This window comes from Argiope bruennichi, chromosome 4, assembly GCF_947563725.1.
Source record: "Argiope bruennichi chromosome 4, qqArgBrue1.1, whole genome shotgun sequence".
Taxonomy (NCBI): domain Eukaryota; kingdom Metazoa; phylum Arthropoda; class Arachnida; order Araneae; family Araneidae; genus Argiope; species Argiope bruennichi.
Genome location: NC_079154.1, coordinates 63171662 through 63190129, shown reverse-complemented (window position 1 = coordinate 63190129; position 18468 = coordinate 63171662). Strand labels below are relative to the sequence as shown.

At 30.4% G+C, this 18468-nt stretch overlaps 1 protein-coding gene across 1 annotated transcript in view; it reads left to right on the top strand.

Annotated features, from left to right (window-relative positions):
- Window positions 1-14030: 14030 nt before the first annotated feature.
- LOC129966323 (uncharacterized) overlaps window positions 14031-18468 on the top strand; it is a gene marked incomplete at its 5' end in the record, with an annotated part of 80934 nt that continues 76496 nt past the window's right edge. Inside the window, 2 exons of the mRNA XM_056080743.1 lie at window positions 14031-14174; window positions 14544-14853. Coding sequence (XP_055936718.1) covers window positions 14031-14174; window positions 14544-14853 — 454 coding nt within the window. The remainder of the gene's footprint in view (window positions 14175-14543; window positions 14854-18468) is intronic.

Genomic DNA, 18468 nt, shown 5'->3' with positions numbered 1-18468 from the left:
TTTGTATTGATTATCATATATTTATAATACTATCCATTTAGACTAATTAGATAATTCAAGGTAATCTATTAAAGAATAATCAACATGCCGGCGTCCTGGCATAGGGGTAGCGCGTCTTCCCCGTGATCTGGGCGTCCCGGGTTCGAGTCCCGGTTTGGGCATGGTTGTTCTTCTGTTGTTCTATCTGTGAGATGTGTGAATGTGCCCTCCTGTAAAAAGGGGTTGTGCAAGCAAATGAATGATGCGTGAGTGGCAAAGTCGTACTCTTGGCCCTAGTTGGCGCTGCTATAAAAAATAAGAGACGTTCCCCTCAGGCTTAAATCGCTGTCTTCGTAACAGCGGGCTTGTCAGTGGCAAGTGCCATAAGAAACAAACAAACAATAATCAACATAAAGAAATTTGTGGCAATAATCAAATCAACTGAAAACTTTTCAAATAATTTAGTTCAGTTTAGAATATTTGGGGAACTGAAATCGTTAGTAATTAGATAGATTTATATATCAATGCAAGAAAAAGAGAAAATATAATAAGGACTCATAAATCTGTCAAAACTTCATTAACTTCCTATCCATTTTTTGTTTATTTTTATATAAAAAATGAAACAAGTACTGTTAAATTGAGCATTTCGTCAATATTATTTAAATAATTTGGAAGATAAAATTAAAGAAGTAATAAATATCTTATCGGAAAAATTAAATTACAAATACTTCGTAATTTTATGATACTGTTATTAAAAGAAATATTTCGACAAGATTTTTTTTTTAATTTTAAATAAAAATCTTTTAAAATTGGTTTTTTTAATTCATTTTTATTTTAAATTAAAATATCTATCAAGAATAAAGGATTAAAAAAAAATCATATTTTTGCAAAATAATATGAATTTACTTCTTCTAAATAGGAACAATTATTTATATAAACAGTAATATTTGTTTAAATTTTTTGAAAGTTCCACGTTAGAAATAGTTGTTGTGACTTATGATACTTTACAAACCCGCAGACAATTATCTGTCAGCGATTTAAGCCGAAATAGCGTCTCTTGTTTTTCAGTAGCGTCAATTAGTGCCAAGAGTACGACTTAACTACTTCATGCGTCACATTCACACACCTCACAGATTGAACATTTAAAATTACAACCGGATCTCGAACCTGGGATTTCCAGATCATGGGGAAGAATCGCTACCCCTATGCTAGGACGCCAGTATGTTAAAATTAGTATTGAATAGTAATTCTACTTTCAATTGAACAGGCACAAAATAGAATTAAAAGCTTATTAAGATGAAACTTAATGAATCGTTTAAAATTTCTAATTAATTTTTCAATAAACTACGATACTTCAATTAATTAGTTTAAATAAATATTTTTAATTGAAAAAGAAGCTACATAATGTACTGAAATGATTTTTAATTAAACCATTATACAATCTGCTCAAAATAATGAAAAATCCATTCTATTTTCATAATATTATTCTCATCATATGCGTAAATTTTATTCAGAATATTTATTGAATTCTCGTGTAATTCATGAAAAACCTCAAGAATTTAAAAATCAAGGACATGGGCTGATCATTTAAGGGAAAAGAAATACAAACGGGTGTGCAGGTACTTTATATATTCTAAAATGGTAATTTGCTATGTAGAAGATTCTGGAAAGCTATTTTTAATATTTTTGTTTTACTTCTTGTTGGAATCATCGGCAATTCTTTCATTTTAACAGTTCGCAATATCTCAAATTAAAGAACTTGTTTTTAAATATGCATATAGTAATGAATACGAAATGTCTATCATGTAAATCTAACCAAATTCTAACAGAGCATACATTTTAAGGAGATGGTATGCTGCTCGTCTAGGATCTTCTCTTATATTTCAAAGTTCAGAATTTTTTTTTATGGAAAAAAAAGGAAAGTGTGTCAACAATAACATTCGTAAATTCGACGCCCATTCAGTGTTCAGATATTTTTGCCGTTAGAGAGACCATCGACCTATTCGATATTGCGTAAAAATATCGATAATGCTGAAGGAAACAATCCATTTAGGATTTATTTCTAAATATTTAAACAATTGAAACTCTCACTTTGAAACTTGCACATAAAATTGCTCTTTACCATTAATAAGATTTTTTTTTTATTTGTAGGATGAATTTTCTTATCAGTAACAATTTATTTCATTTCAGTAAATTTTGAGTCAACTTAAAAGATTAATAGAAATATTTTTTCTAATGAAAACAGTGTGCATATTTCTTTAAAAAAGTGAATGATGTTTTAATTTCTTTCAGTAGTGTACATGTTAACCCTTAACTGGGGACGTGCGGTCTGTGAGACCGCTAGCGATGGATTTTCTGTCACCCCTTTTCTATTTTTAGGTCAATTGAATGGATTGACCCTGTAGCTTCTTGTTTTGTGACCTTCAATACACGTGCATTTTTTCAACCGATTTCAGCAGATGCTTTTTACAATAATTCAGTTATGTCTTCGAGTGCGGTCTCTAAGACCGCATCTCCCTGTTAGTGTCCCAGTGATAAACAAGGCTTAGCATATGGCGCTAAAGCTGGGCCCGAAATATCATTCAGTTTACTGATCCTATTATGAAGCAGTGCTCCAGACACTTTTAAATGAAGCAGAAAGTGGTTTTAGTGATAAGAATAATTGTACAGAAGAGTTTTTCGATGAAAGTTCGCATTCAACTGATTTTGATATGTATGTTGAAACATAATTAATTTTTCTAGTGATAATGTATTTTGAAAAATTTATAAAATATATTAATATACCAAGAGATATATATACAGAATTTATAGGTTGATTTTTATACTACGTAGTTCTTAACTTATATGTTGAAAATGCCCTAGAAAACCGCGCTATGAAAATCACACAAGCCGATAAAAAAAGGGCCAATTTTACCTATTGTCAATTTTTTTATTTTTCATATAATTGCCAATTTTTACATTATATTGTTTTCTATATACCTTCATATACTGTAAAAATAAATATGATTTAAAAAGTAAAAAGTAATATACTTTTTCAAGAATATTATTTATTGTAACATGTAAGTTGAGGAGAAAATGTATGTTCCAACGCATTTACTTTTTTCAATGATAATATGTTTTAGTAAATTTCTAAAACATATCTATATATCAAGAAAAATATCTGCCAAATATATTGGCAGTTTTTCATACTAATAAATTCATTAAAAAATTTAATTTGAGCGTAAATGAAATGCAGTCTCGTAGACCGCACCTCCCCAGTTAAGTCCTAAAATTTCATCTCGCCAGTTAAGGGTTAAGATTAACATTTAATTCTTAGTATTTTCTGTTATTTATAACAAAAAATATTGTGTAAATTTAGATGTTGTCTTACAATTATGTGAATGTCTCCAAATAGAATCTTCTTAAAATTTTAACAAAATCTAAAATTTGAGAGAAAAATTTTTAAAAATTACTTTTTCAATCGTTCTTTATAACACAGCATTTGATGAATTAATTGATGCCATTCTAAGTATGAGTTATTGGTAAATGGTATATTTTTTTCATCGTTTTCAAAAGTTATAAAATATTTTTTTAACAAAATCTTGTTTGAAAAATTTTTTTCACAGTTAAAAGAAATTTTGCATACACTTCTTCTGAAATTTACAGATAAACTATAAAAAAGAAGGAAAATATGATAGTATGATGACATTTTCCGTTACACGTCTTCTTATTCTCTCATATACAAAGTATAAAAAGGAAGAAAATCATAATCTGAAAAAAGAAAGAACCACATTTTTGAAATCGTGTCTGTCGGTTTGTTTATGTATGCGATGTTAAAAATACTATAGATGATTCAGATAAAATTTGGTATGCAATTCTCACACAAAAGTTGCAGATGTCGAACAAGTTTTGAATAAATTTCAGTTCTTCAATACAATTTATTTGCTTTTCTATGTAAATAAAAAAGGATAACTGACAAATGTAAATAATTAGATAAATAACACTCAGCCTGAGGTTTTGCTTTTTTGTCATTAAAACTGTAGATCTATGTTCAAATTTGGAACAAATTGATCAGTGTCAAACATCTGTGCTTTCACGTATGTCTTTGCAATTATTCAAACTTTCAACAGCTTCGATAAAAAAAAAAAATGGGGATGTGGTTTTGTGTTAAGAAGAATAGACGTATTAAAATTCGAAACTAATTGGGAAAAAATGAAGATATCCAAAATACATATTAACTTCTCTTGAATATACTATGAAGCAAAAAACGCAACACACTGTTTTAATATATGAGAAAATCCAGCAGTTATAATTTTCCTTCGGTTTGTCTCTTTATGCAAATCTAATTTTTAAGAATAATGTTTCGAGACTTACTTCAAAATAATAAATTTCATTGACAAAATGTTTTTTAAAGATGTTTATGGTATTTTATACTAATATTTTGCTGCAATTTTATTGTCTTTTAAAAAAATATTATTGCCTTCAATAATTTGATCGATTCGGTTTTCAAAATTGTTTGGACTGTCTACTGATACCTGGATATAAACTTCATGCCTTGTATGATTTTAAATTCATAGCATCAAATAAATATCAGAATAAATAATAGAATATTTTATGTAAATAATTATGTGTCTAGCTACCTTAAGGGATCGAGGTGATTAGATATCTATATTTTGATGTACCTATATTTTTTTTTATTTTTCATGTTTATGAAGGCGGAATTTCTTAACAGATTCTTCTTTTAATGCATGATGTGCTAAATTTTTAAATTTTTCGACCCTTTTGTGACATTGGTGACACTATTCTATTTTGAAATTTCCAAAACTTATCATTAGTTAACGAACTAATTTAACTTTCATTCCATCATCAAATCATCTGGTAATGAATTTGTGGAAAGTTAATACCAAAATTCATAACATTAATAATAATGAATTATGAAATAAACATTCAAAAGTGAAATATTATTAAAACAAAAAAAAATCTGTTTTTCAGCACATTAATGAAAGCGTATTTTTCAAAAATTCCTTTCATTAAACTTAATTGTAATTTTGAAGTCAAGTTTTATGCCATAGGGGTTGATATCATACGGGAGTTTGTATAGGGTTTTTTAACAATATCTGCATACTTTTATAAATTTGATTGGTTTTCGAATTACGTCCAATTATTTTTTAAAGATTTATTGACCTTATCAGATGCACAATAATTGTATAATTATTAATTCCATTTTTGAAACTGCAGACATGACAGCATTTCTAGGTATGTATTTTAATATAAAAAATTAAAAGATCGGCATTCATCAAATTTCAATTTCTGATATCGAAATTCGTTGAGGAGAGGAAAACAGCACATCAACATTTCACATCAATATGATAACATTAGACAACAAGCATTTCACATCAATATGATACAAGTTGTTTTTATATACCCGTCTTTTCCGCTCAAATGTGTAAATTTATTCATGGGTTCGAAAGCAATATTGCGCATTTTCTGTGTACAAAGATGTTTACTTATTTTTGTTTATACATTCTCCCCACTTGGACTCATATTAACGTCAAGCCTTAAGTTTTACTCATGCATCAACTTGTATAAAAAAACATATATAATCAACTTCAATAAATGTGTTTGGCATATATTTAGGGACATATATATTTATATACATAGACATATATGTGTGCTGATGATGACCAAGTAATAACAAGTTCTAGTTAGTTGATATTTGAGAATTTAATGAGTGACAATATAGTCACGTTAATGATGATGAACAAATTAAAGATGATAAATTTACAGGATGAGACTATGATAATCAGGTTCAGAGTTAATATAAAAATTCGTCTTTTAAGCAACACGTTCTTAATAGTTTGTCTTCACCTCGCCCGTTTTGACGTCAACTGCACGTCGCAATAGTTCGTCTTCACATCGCCGTGTCTTGGCATCAACTGACAGCAATTCCCGTTTCCTCCGCCAGAGGCGCTGCTCATTGGCGGCATGTGAGGTACTTGGCACCACCATCTCGACCTTCCTGGAACCGGCTGGTCCCCAGACGGCACTGCAAAAACACAAATAAAACAGCAAAAGGAAAGAAACGCATCAGGAAATAAAATTTACGAAGTTCTAAAAAAGGGAAAAGTTCATGATATTAGAGGTTGAACATATCTATAATATTCATTCATGGTTGACGCATATATACGCATACGCATATTCATACGCGTATATGCATAACACAAATTCACAAAGAGAAATTTCCAAACGTTACAAATATTTTATCTCTAAAAAATAAAAGAAAAAGTTTTATTTTTAAATTTTTGAGAAGTTAGAAGAAATATTCAAAACACAATTTAACTCAGTTCCTACTTAATCAGGATAACAGAGAGTGACCTTAGGAAAATAATGTCTTGATTCTTTTCTTCTTGTTCTTTGCCCTCTTGAAACCTTTCTAACCCTCATATTTCAAAGATTTTGAAAGATTTGAGTGTTTTTAGATTATTTAACGCTCTCTACCAGCGAAAAGTAAACAGCTTTGAGAAGCTTTAATGAATTTCTCTAAAAGAATATAAATTCAACAAACGTTATTAATAAGCAATCTTTAAATTCAGCAATCTACTTTCAATTTCTACAAAAAGTGAAACATGGAATATTTAAATAAAATCAATCTTAGATTACTTAATCTTAATAGTGTGACTGATAGAAAAAAATAGATTTCAACAGCTGGCGGTTCAACTAGTTTTTGAAACAACTAAAGGTGAGATAACTTCATAATAACATATCATTGTAAGCTCGGAAAACCGGTGAGATGAAAAAACTTATTCGTTAAATATAAATATTTGATCCACTAGTTTAGCCTTCGTGCTGTTGTTTTGTTTCTTTATGGATCCTCTGAGTAGAATTAAATAAACATTTCCAAGTCAATGTAAATTCAACAAAATAAAATAGTATTAGAAAATTGTTTTAAATACATGTTATTTTTTTTTAATTTATTAATAATAGAAAGAATTTATGTGACATAATGGATTGCTAAAAAGATAATCTTTTCAATTTTATGATAATATTCATTTATTTTTGCTTGATAATATTTTTGGAAGTTATTGCAGAAAAATGGCAAATGTTCACTTAAAAAAATAATGGATGAAGATATAGAAGATAACAGTCACTCCAAAGTTCATATTTCCACCTTCCAAAGTATATATATACTAACGTTGGTAATTCTAGATCATGGAGTGTACAGAGTGTACATGAAGTGTACAGTGCCAACACATATACATACCTATTCATCTTTAATATTAGCAGCGATAAAGATAAAGATAATTTTACATAATAAAATTTGAACACTTTTAAAAGTATTTCGAATGTATCCAGTCAATCAATTAATAAATTGATTGAATTTTCCTCACTAAGCATTAATGTTATCTTACATAATTTTCTAAATGAATTGCATGTAATTTTAAAGAAAATAATATAAAGATATATTACCTGAAACAACTTAAAGTTTGACGCGAATAGTATGATTTAAATGTCATAGATATGTAGAAGTTCTATATGTATTCATAGATATTTTTTTGTAAAAATGGTAAAATATATATATATATAATCTACTAAACTACACAAGTTATTAAATTGATTTTCTTAAATACACACTTCACTAGTTTATTTATTTATACAACTTATATAGAATTTAGAAACATACAATTGTGCATATTACGAATTTTCCATGCAGGCCTAGTTGAAAAGTAAAATTTAAAAGCTGCTATAATAATAATAATAATAAAGCTTTTTCGGCATACTTGGAAAAATGAAATCTAATATGGTTGAAAAGATAACGAAAATGTTATTATTCAAATTTGTATCAAAGCAATGCTTTAATTTATTATCTTTAATAAGAAGAAACTTCATTATTTATGATAAAAATGTATATGAACTTAATTACCTTTGAGCCAAAAATGCTTCTGATATCTTTAAGCTAGAATTATTTAATGGGTTATATTTAATAGTGACAAAAATTCGATCATGTTTTAACAGGATAATTTGATATGCTTGATTCAAGATTTTAAACAGCTGAGTGTTGGTGCAGCAAATTGTCAGCTGAGTGTTGGGTGCAAGCAGTCCAGTAACTTTATTCCACTAGCAAACACCAAGCATAGGCAACAAAAACACAGCCAAGATGTACACAAAGAACGGCACTTGCAGAAATTATCAACACACATACAAACAGAATATCTTTAATGAAACAACTATATAAAGCGCTATGAATAGCATTCTACGGCATAAATTACACTGCGATCAGCATTCCAAAGCGATAATTAATTATTCATTTCAGCTCATTTTTATATAGGTTTTTTTTCGACAGGGCAGGGAATCTACCAGATGGATCTCTAAATCACAATTCCTTATAGAGATAAAGTCAAATTTCTTGCATTTCCCAGAACTTTCATTTTTGTCGCCACATAAAGCAACCGCTCAGTAACTTTTACCACCAATGCTGATTGTCATTTATCCAGTGCTCATTCTCGTATTTTAAAGCTCTCTGCGCTTTTGCGCATGCGTCAGAATGCGTATATTTTGTCAAAATAGAGATGTGATGAAGAGTGAAAGAAAGATGTGTTTAACAGTAATAAGAACTCGGATTATTTAAGACCTTAGGAGACTTAAAAATAGCTAATAACTTCTATAATTTTGGAAAAAAATACTGAAAAAGGTACAGTAAAATGTTTTAGAACGAATTTATTATTACTGTAAGGGGCATAGAATTAAAATTATGATGAATGGAAGATTTCTCATCTAAAAATTTGATAATTTGTTTTTTTACACTTTTACTTTTTTTCACAATTTTTTTTTATTTTCTATTGAATTTTTTGGTAACATTTTGTGATTAACAATGGTAGATAATCTCAGTTCCACTTGTTATTGTTGTTTCTAATGGCCCTTGTCATAGACAAACTCCCTGACGAAGTCAGCAATTTTAAGCCAAGGTGCTTCTCTTGTTTTTCAGTAGCGCCATCTAGGGCCAAGAGGACATCTTCGCTACACACACGTCACAACCCTTTTTACGGAGCAGACTTCATTCATGCATTTCATTCACTCATCCACAGATCGTAATTTAGACCTGAATCAGAGAGCGACCACGCCTGGTCCAGTACCCCCAGTCGTATTACTTTCGACATGGAGGATTTTGTGACCACGACAGATTTATAAGTGCACCAGCCATCACACACACGGAGAGTCTTCGGCCGACGGGGTTCAACCCAAGGGATGCGAATCCAACGCCCTATCAATCAGGCTATCCCTGCCCTTCGATCACATTTCATGGTATTATATAAAAAATTCTTCATGCCATCCTTCAAAGCTCTTTTGTCTCTTGAATTCTCAAATAAGTAGTCAATACTCAATTTTGAATTAAAATAAAATAGCAAAGTCAGAAACGACGCTACTCTTGTACACACGTGAGAAAAAATTGAATCAAATTGAATCTAAAGCGGTGGAAATCAAAGTCAAATAAAGTAGAAGAATTCTGGAAATGCGCTCATTCTTCCATGTTGCATCACTTAATAAGCTAAAATCGTCGAAAAGTAGCAGTCTGGGGATACTGAAACGAATAGTAGCATCCATCAAGAATCGCGGTAAATCTCTCTTTCTAACAATGACAATAATTTCATACCCAAACTATATTACAGATTCATAGAAGAATGAATAAAGTCTTCGTTCTAATGTTATTAATCTTAGTTGATATAGGCAACATTGTTCTGAATGAAAAAATTTCCTTATATTTTATAAATTAAAAAAATATCGATTTAATTAATTCTCATGAACTTTCATAAAATTTTTCCTTATGCTTCAGTTATCCCTCCTCCCTGAATTACCTCAAATACGGACCAATAATCAAAAATATAATTCTAAATAGAGATTGCACGAAAAGCGTATTTGTTTGCTGATTATTTTGAATTTTTATGAAAGTTTGGGTAGATTTTACTCTTCGCTTAACTCCGAAAGATTCTCTGTTTTCACATAAAGGAAGTGGTTTCAGCAAGCATAATAAATGAGGCTTACAACAGATGTATAAGCCAAGTTCCTTCGCATTTTGCTGCACCATAGTTTTGAAATTCGCCGTAAAAGAAATATGCCTTTTATAAACTCTGATCCATATATTAATGCAAGATGTCTCTCCTTACTATGTCAATGGTGTTGTACAATTCTGCAAGTAACATTTTACATACATTAAAAACGTTTTCCTGAAAAAACGTTAATCTCAAATTTTGTAACCAGAAGATATTACTCGTGGTTTTACAAAATAGTTGTCATATAAGACACAACTATAAAGTATATTTCTTTTTTGGAGAGGAAATAGCTGAAATCTTAAAAGAGGATAGGTACTTTGAATAGAAAATAAAATAATTTGAAGTACGGTGGACGGAAGACTGAAACAATTTATGATTTTCCATTAAACCGTATAAAAAAGGATTTTAACATTTTTTCAATTTATATTACAACTAAACTAAAAATACAAAAAATTATCTTACATCTTTTCATTAAATCTGTAGTACCATACAGAAGTTATTAATAAATATATAAAGTCGATAAATATTTGACTAAGCTAAAGAAAATGGAGATGAAACTATATTTAGTTTAGTTTAGAAACTATATTTCATTGAGAATGAAATAAATAAATCAAACATCTCGGGACCTTTCAGAGAAAAATAAGTATTAAACTTCTGAGCACATTTCTTCGATATTTTTTTTTTTTTTTTTTTTTTGCTTATCTGTAAGTTAAGATTTAAAAAAAACTGTCCTTTAAACTTTCTCGTATATGTACTAGAGAGAAAGTATAGCAATCACCAAAAAATTCGAATTCGGGAGTTTGACGATTCTGGACATTTTAGACCTCCCTAAGCTAGAAAAACAAATTTTTGGAGAATGTCCGTCCGTCTGTTTGAGACAAAGATAATTCACAAACGCTTTGAGCTAGACTGTTGAAATTTGGTATACAACATTTACATAAAATTTGCAAATTTCTATCAAAATTTGAACAAAATTTGTTTAAAAGAATTTAGTCTGTCCACTTTCCGAATATAGTTTAACATCATAACTACTAAATGTAGAAAGCTAGATTGATAGGATTCGGTATACAGATTTAACATAGACGCCTGTCAAAGTTTGAGCTAAATCTAACAATGGGTTGTTTTTCTGTCGGTCTATTCTTTAATAGGTATGTAAAAGCGATTAATCAAAAATGGAACGACTTACAATAAAAATATAGAATATATAAGAATTTGTGAGTGATTTTGTAAGTGCAATTATAACACTGTGTTGAAATTTGGTTTCAACCGGTTGGAAAAAACGCATCTAAAATAGAAATTCTATTTCTGATGAACTTTTAACCGCATGCCAGAGATTAATTGCCATAAAACTCACCAATGTTCAAACAATGGACTCCGTAAAAATACTAAATTAACGCCAAATGTTAATATTTCGAAACTATTGTACGCTATTGCCCTTCAAGGCATTCTCTCGCATGACAAGTTTATTAAAAAGTATGAGAGAAATAGTAGATTAAACCAGATCATTTTCCCTGGTTTAATCTAATATAAAGAATTTTTCATTACAAAAGCTCAATATAAGAAACCGAAAATAAGGTAAATTACGTAAAAAATATAATGGCAATACCATTGACGAGAAACAAATATCTCTTACATCAGTTTGTTAACATATTTCAGAAACCAAAAATAAGGTAAATTGCTTAAACAAAATATAATGGCACATACCAATGATGAGTAAAAAATATCTCTTGCATCAGTTTGTTAACATATTTCAGAAACAGATTCTTTAAATAGTTAAAGAACTTCTTTTCTGTCATTTAATTACCCAAATAAATTTTCCTAAAAAAACGAGAAATCAACAACACATTTCAAAAAAGGATTAATAATTCTAAAGTTTTAATGTTTACCTTGCATATATAATTAATCTGGAGAATTTCACAACTGATTAAACCTAATTTATTAAATTTGAACAAAAGGCATCTTTACAAACCACATAAATACTTTCTGCAATTATTTCACTCTAATATGAAAATTAAGAAGAGTTGGTTTCAACAAAAATCGTGGTTCTTTGAAGCAAATGACCTCTTTTTCAACCACTCATAATCGCTCATTCATCCAGTTGGTTTATGACGGTTATAGAAAAAAACAGTTATGAGAAAAAAAATAATTGAAAAGTTAATACGCAACTATACTTTCTTGAAAAAAAAATTCAAAAATTAAAATGGTTTAAAGAATGTTTAAATTTTCACTGCTTTTGAAAGTGAGCTAGAATTCTGTCACGTGTCATCTTGCAAAAAAACAAATTTTGTCATATTATTCGGATGGTGTATATATACCCATCTTTTTGACAAGAATCTGCAGTTGAAGATCCTTCCTTCACAGAAACAACACCAAAGGCAGCTATGAAGTCTTTAAAGGTAAAGTATATTTGTTTCTACTTTACTTTCTCGTATAGGTAATATAGATAAAGTATAGTAATCGTCAAAAAATTCGAACTCCATATATTCATGAATCACGAGGAATAGCATTTCAATTCCTTTCCATTTGAATAGTTGACTATCACATGTACTCGCCTTCATCATAAATTAATGTAAAATTATTTCACCATTATTTTTATTTATTAGAAAATAAAAATAATACTAAACGTAAAAAAATAATGGGATCGATAGATGAAATGTAATACAATTTTTTTTATATCAAAATAGTAGATCGGTTTTAAAATGAGACAATTGTATACTTTTTATTATGTATAAGTTAATGGAACTAACAAAATAAACAATATTTTGTGAATTTTAGCAAAAGAATTGAAAATTTTGAACCCAGTTTATTAAAGGTGAGCTGTACTGTTGTGCAATGTATCCCCTATTTTGTATTCTAAACTATAAAACTAAACTTAAAAAGTACCTTATATAGAGAAAATCGAAGACAGGAAATGTCTGCTGATATAATTTGACAAACAAACTGCCATATCAATTTCAATTTCCCTTCCTATAAATTAGTTTAGAAATATCTGTCTGTCATACATTGAGTTTTCAAATTTAAAAAATTGATAGGAAAAAATGTCTTTTATCTTATTTGTATGAATCTAACTTTTCTTAAAGAAACTGTTTTGCTTTTTAATTGCTGTATATTTTACACCTGGTTTGGTTCGAGTAATAATTTGTTTCGAATGAATATTGCCGGATATTGTGTTATTTCTCTTCCGTAAAGCGTAACACTTCCCAGGTTAAAATTTATTGTTTTAACTTTTAAACGTAGCACATTTTCTGACACGTGAGGCGTTTGCAAACATTCATTTTTAAAAATAAGTAATTCTAGAAAAACATTTTTAACTGTATATTGCTATTGCTTCAGATTTTATTGATTAGAAATAAACCTTTTTTGTGTCCGTATTTTTAAGTCCTTTTATTATTTAACCTTAAAAAACATGATCAATAGCAAAAAAAAAGCAAACAACTCATTAATATAACTAGCTAATTTATTTATCAGAGCTGCCATATTAATAGTTTATGTCCAAATACTATAAATGTAATGCTGTAATTCTCTTATGTCTCTTATTTCTGTGTCTCTTATTTCACAATAAAGATTGTTTCAAAATTGGAATGATATAAGTGATATGTTCATTGAAATTTGCTCTATTCATTTCACCTATATACAAAAAAAAAACATATTTATCAATGCCTTAAGCCCCCATATCAATAATAATTTTCTCATTGCTAGAAAATTTTGTTTTTTATTTTCCAGATCGTGGTCCTTACCATTGCATTGCTGCAATGCGCCTCAGGAAGAGGAATTAGAGGAGGATTAGGTGGACTTGGAGGAATCGGAGGCTTGGGTGGCTACGGAGGAGGTCTTGGCCGAATAGGTGGACTTGGTGGAAGCTATGGAGGAGGTCTTGGTGGATTAAGTGGACTTGGTGGAAGTTATGGAGGAAGTCTTGGCGGATTAGATGGACTTGGTGGAAGTTATGGAGGAGGCCTTGGCGGATTAGATGGACTTGGTGGAAGTTATGGAGGAGGCCTTGGTAGCAGTTACGGAGGAAACTTTGGTGGTCCAGGAGGAAGTCTTGGTGGTGGATATGGAGGAATTGGTGGAGGACTTGGTGGTGGATACGGAGGAATTGGCGGAGGTCTTGTAGGAGGATATGGAGGAGTCGGGTCCGGGTCTGGAAGTTGGGGATCAGGCGCAGAAGTAAGTAATTTGGAAATTGATTGCTTTAAAAGAGTAAACTCAATAATTTACTTCATACGAAAATAAAATGATTTGATTTAATACATTGCTTATCTATAATATTTTCAATCGAATTTTTATCTCATATTTTTTATTTTTTTAAGAACGATTAAGAAATGTTTTCTGCTATTTAAATTTTTTTTTTACAGTTTATTAATTTTTTAAATGGTAAATGAGAAGTTGCGGTGCATACAACTCAATTAAAAATGCGTAAAAATGAATTTAAAAAAATATATACCATTTAGAATAAAAAGTAAAGCATCAAAATGTTTTCTAACGCGACCATTCCTTATAAATTATACAATTAATAAATTTTTCTTAATATTGCAGAGCCAGCCCAGACCTTATTCCACAGGATTCCAGGCACCCGATGGACAAGGAGGGGGTTCTTTCAGAACAGAGCAAGGAGATGCTAGCGGCAATGTCAGGGGCAGTTACGGATACAGAGATGCCCAGGGGCTTTACCGAATGGTTGAATATTCAGCCGGACCTGCCGGATTTACTGCAACCGTCAACACCAATGAGCCAGGAGTCGATGGAAAAGAAAACCCCGCTGATGTCATCATGAATGTTGAGAAGACACCCGCTGGAATCCAGGAACGATACACAAGACCCGCAGGATCTGGATCTGGTGGACGAGGTGAATATTTCTGATTTGGCTAACGTTTCTAGAAATAATTTATTAAATGAATTGCTGAATGTTACTTCAATATAATTTTACTTAAAATTGCTTCATGACCAAAATCAGATTGAGATTACAATTAGTTTGACAATAAATGTATTCTAAATTAGCTATTTTATATAAAATTTTGTAAAAAAAATTTTAAATCTACTTTAATAAATCTGTTGCTCAACTTTTTCTTAATTGTTTTCCTCTTCCGTCATGGTCTGTATTATCAACCACTTCAACTGATTGATGATTCAAGAGAGGGTCTCGCGGATCTGCTGTTGAAATCTCTCTTTGGTAGATCAAGGTTTACACGTTCGAAATCTTGAATGCACAGATTTGAGGCTAGTATTTGGGTAATATTTATCAAAAGTCCAACCTCATAATTCTTACGTCACTCGGAGATTTGTAAAAGCATGTCCCAATTCGGATGCCACCCTCTATAGCTAAATGGAATTAACGAAGTTACCCTCAATGTTCCCTATGCGTTGCTTCAATACACGACTTTAATATCTCTAAACTTAACCAAAATTATTCAGAAACAATTATCATTGTGTTCTCGTAAAATTATATATGAAAGCATTTCCAGAAAATGTTGTTTATTTACTATTCTTATACATGTATTTATATACCGTGAAAATAAAAGTGCTTCTTAACGTTATCACTCATCTTAAAAATAGCATTTTATTACTATATCCATGAAGTTATGTATGATAATTATGTCCATTAAGTTATGTATAATAATAAGGATTCTCTTAAATCTGGGTTAAATCGGCCATTAAAAACTAATTACTTCATACTATTTCAATTGCATAAATCAACATTTTTTTCCCCCTTCAATATAGGAGGATTTGCCTCTGGTAGTTTAGGTGGTGGATTTGGAGGACTTGGAGGTGGCATGGGCTCTGGAGCTTACGGCGGCATTGGTGGAATCAGCTCTGGAGGTCTAGGAGGAAGGAGTGGAATGATTTCTGGTGGGTATGGAGGACTTGGCGGGATCGGTGCTGGAGGTTATGGTGGACTTGGTGGATTCGGTTCTTCTGGAGGTTATGGAGGACTTGGTGGATTCGGTTCTTCTGGAGGTTATGGAGGACTTAGTGGAATCGGTTCTTCTGTAGGTCTTGGAAGAATCGCAGGCATCAGCTCTGATGGATATGGTGGATTGGGAGGAATCGGTTCAAGTGGTTTCTCCGGCATTTCCCGAGGAGGAATGGGAGTTCGAAGCGGAAAAAGCGGATATTAGGTTTTCACATTGAAGGATAATGAATTCTCTGAATTTTAGAACTATTTACTTCCAAAAAAAATAGCATACCATGATAAATCCTTAGAAAAGAAAGGATATTATTTTTTCTAAGGCACCTAAATGAACTTTAAAATATGAGTATGGGTTGAAAAAAAAATTCCAATCGGTGATGGAAAAAGCGAATTAAAGGCGAAACAATACGTCTAATTGAAAAATGCTTTGTTATAATCTGTCTAATGGCCCACTTTCTTCTTTCTGCTTAGGCTTCTGCTTGTATTAAAATCTGTTTTATTCTATAAAAAAATGTTTGAATCTACTCAGGAAGAAATGCTTTGCGGATTTATATTAATGTCCTCCTACAGAATTAGATGCATTTGCGTCATCACTGTACAACAAAAGCATGTCGCAAGTTCTGTACAAGTTAAACAAGCTTAGCAAACTGAAATCAATGTGCTAACTTTCTAAAAGTTATTGTTTTGTGCTTATTCTAATATTTCTATGTGAGGTGTTCGAATGTTCTCTGCTTTTCAATATTTATTACTGTAATTTCTGTGTGATTGTTGTTGTATATTTCTTATTTAACAATAAAGAAATAAAAAACATTTATGGATTGATTTATTCAAACATTTTAATCACTAAAGTACAAATAGTTTACAACAATTAAAGTTCCTACATATGTAATTGCTTTTATTTTTTCAATGTGAAACGAGATGAAATTTAAATTATAAAAATATGCTAAAAAGATTTGAAAATGCTTGCATATGTCAGTTCTGAAATGTCAATTTTGTTGCAAGTATTACATTGTTGGGCTTATGCGATTATGATTTGTTTTAAGAAATAATTGACAAGAAAACATTTTTTAAATAATATTTCTTTTTAATTTATGAAATATATACCGTGATTTTATTGGTAAATTTAATATAAAATCGGTCTTTTAAAGCCCATATATTCAATTTTAAATATAATGTTCTCCTTTTCATTCAAAGTTTTTAATATTCTTGAAATCAGTTCATTCGCGTGCATTTCTCGGCGAATCGTGGTTCGCGAGTCATGTTCATCATGTTCGCGAGTCATGCCTTCACTCTTCGTAAAAGGCGACTTAAAAATACCCTAATTAAGTGAATAACAATATACCTACCAAAAAATGTATTTAAAAAATGGAATTCAAAAGTGATTTCAATCGTTGAGCAGTTAAAAATTGTCTCTGTTGACTAATGAGTTTGCCGACCACTGACATGGATGTAAGAGGAATTTAAAGGAAATCCAAATTTCAGATCGGAACATGATAGCTTAATAATTTTTTTTAAAACTTGATTAGTATTATTCAAAAATTTACTCTTAATTATAAAAAAACAATAATTGTTAATTAAAAAATATAATCGCTCAGTAATTCAGGGTAAATATCATCGCATCACATCGGAATGCAAAGGAAGTTATTAAAACAAGGAGAAATATTGTTGTAAAAATGTTTCTAAAATATTGTAAATAATTAATTAAAATTTTATTTAAAAAATCTCTTCATAAATAATGCTAATATTATGGAGAAGTTTTTATTTATTTATTTTTTTTAAGTTACTTAAATGTAATGTTTGCCATATGTTTTCCATATTTATCGGTAACATGTGAAAATTTCGATAATCTTTTTATGAAATTAATATTTTGAAAATCCTTTCCTTTCATCTTGTACTCAAGTAATGCCAAACTACCAAACTACTAAATTTTATATATTGTGGTGAATTACATATAAGCCAGTAACAGCTTCTACCCGAGCAGCTGTTTGGGCGAAATCGGATCGTTGCTGCACTCCTAATCTAAAGGTCCCAGGTTCTATCCTAGCGCGTCCCTCACCTATTCATTGGTGACCTCGGACGCTGAACCTTCAACCTTCATACAGCTGTTGTGGCGCCATCTACCCACAACCAAAGTCGTCAGACTCACGTGACGCAGCAACCAAAAGTCGCCAGACACACTTGGCGCATCAGCACACACACACGCTCGCCACTCAAAACTTGGTACTGGCCCATTAAGACAACAGCTACTAAATACATCGCCGCTCAACATTAGTATCATTAGTCTCCCCTTCGACTCACTGGAGGGAGAGTACTGTGGTGAATTGCATATAAGCCAGTAACAGCGCTTCTACCCCTCTGTTCTGTAAAATATTTTGAATAATTTTTTAATTATGCATATAACATTGCATAAAGAAAATTATATTCAGAGCAAAAAATTTGTACATTTTTTTCATATCTGTAAAATAAATTCAATCCGTTATATTACTTAAGATTATTTATAGGATTTTAACGTAAAATTCTTTTAATAAACAAAATATAATTTTAATATGATTT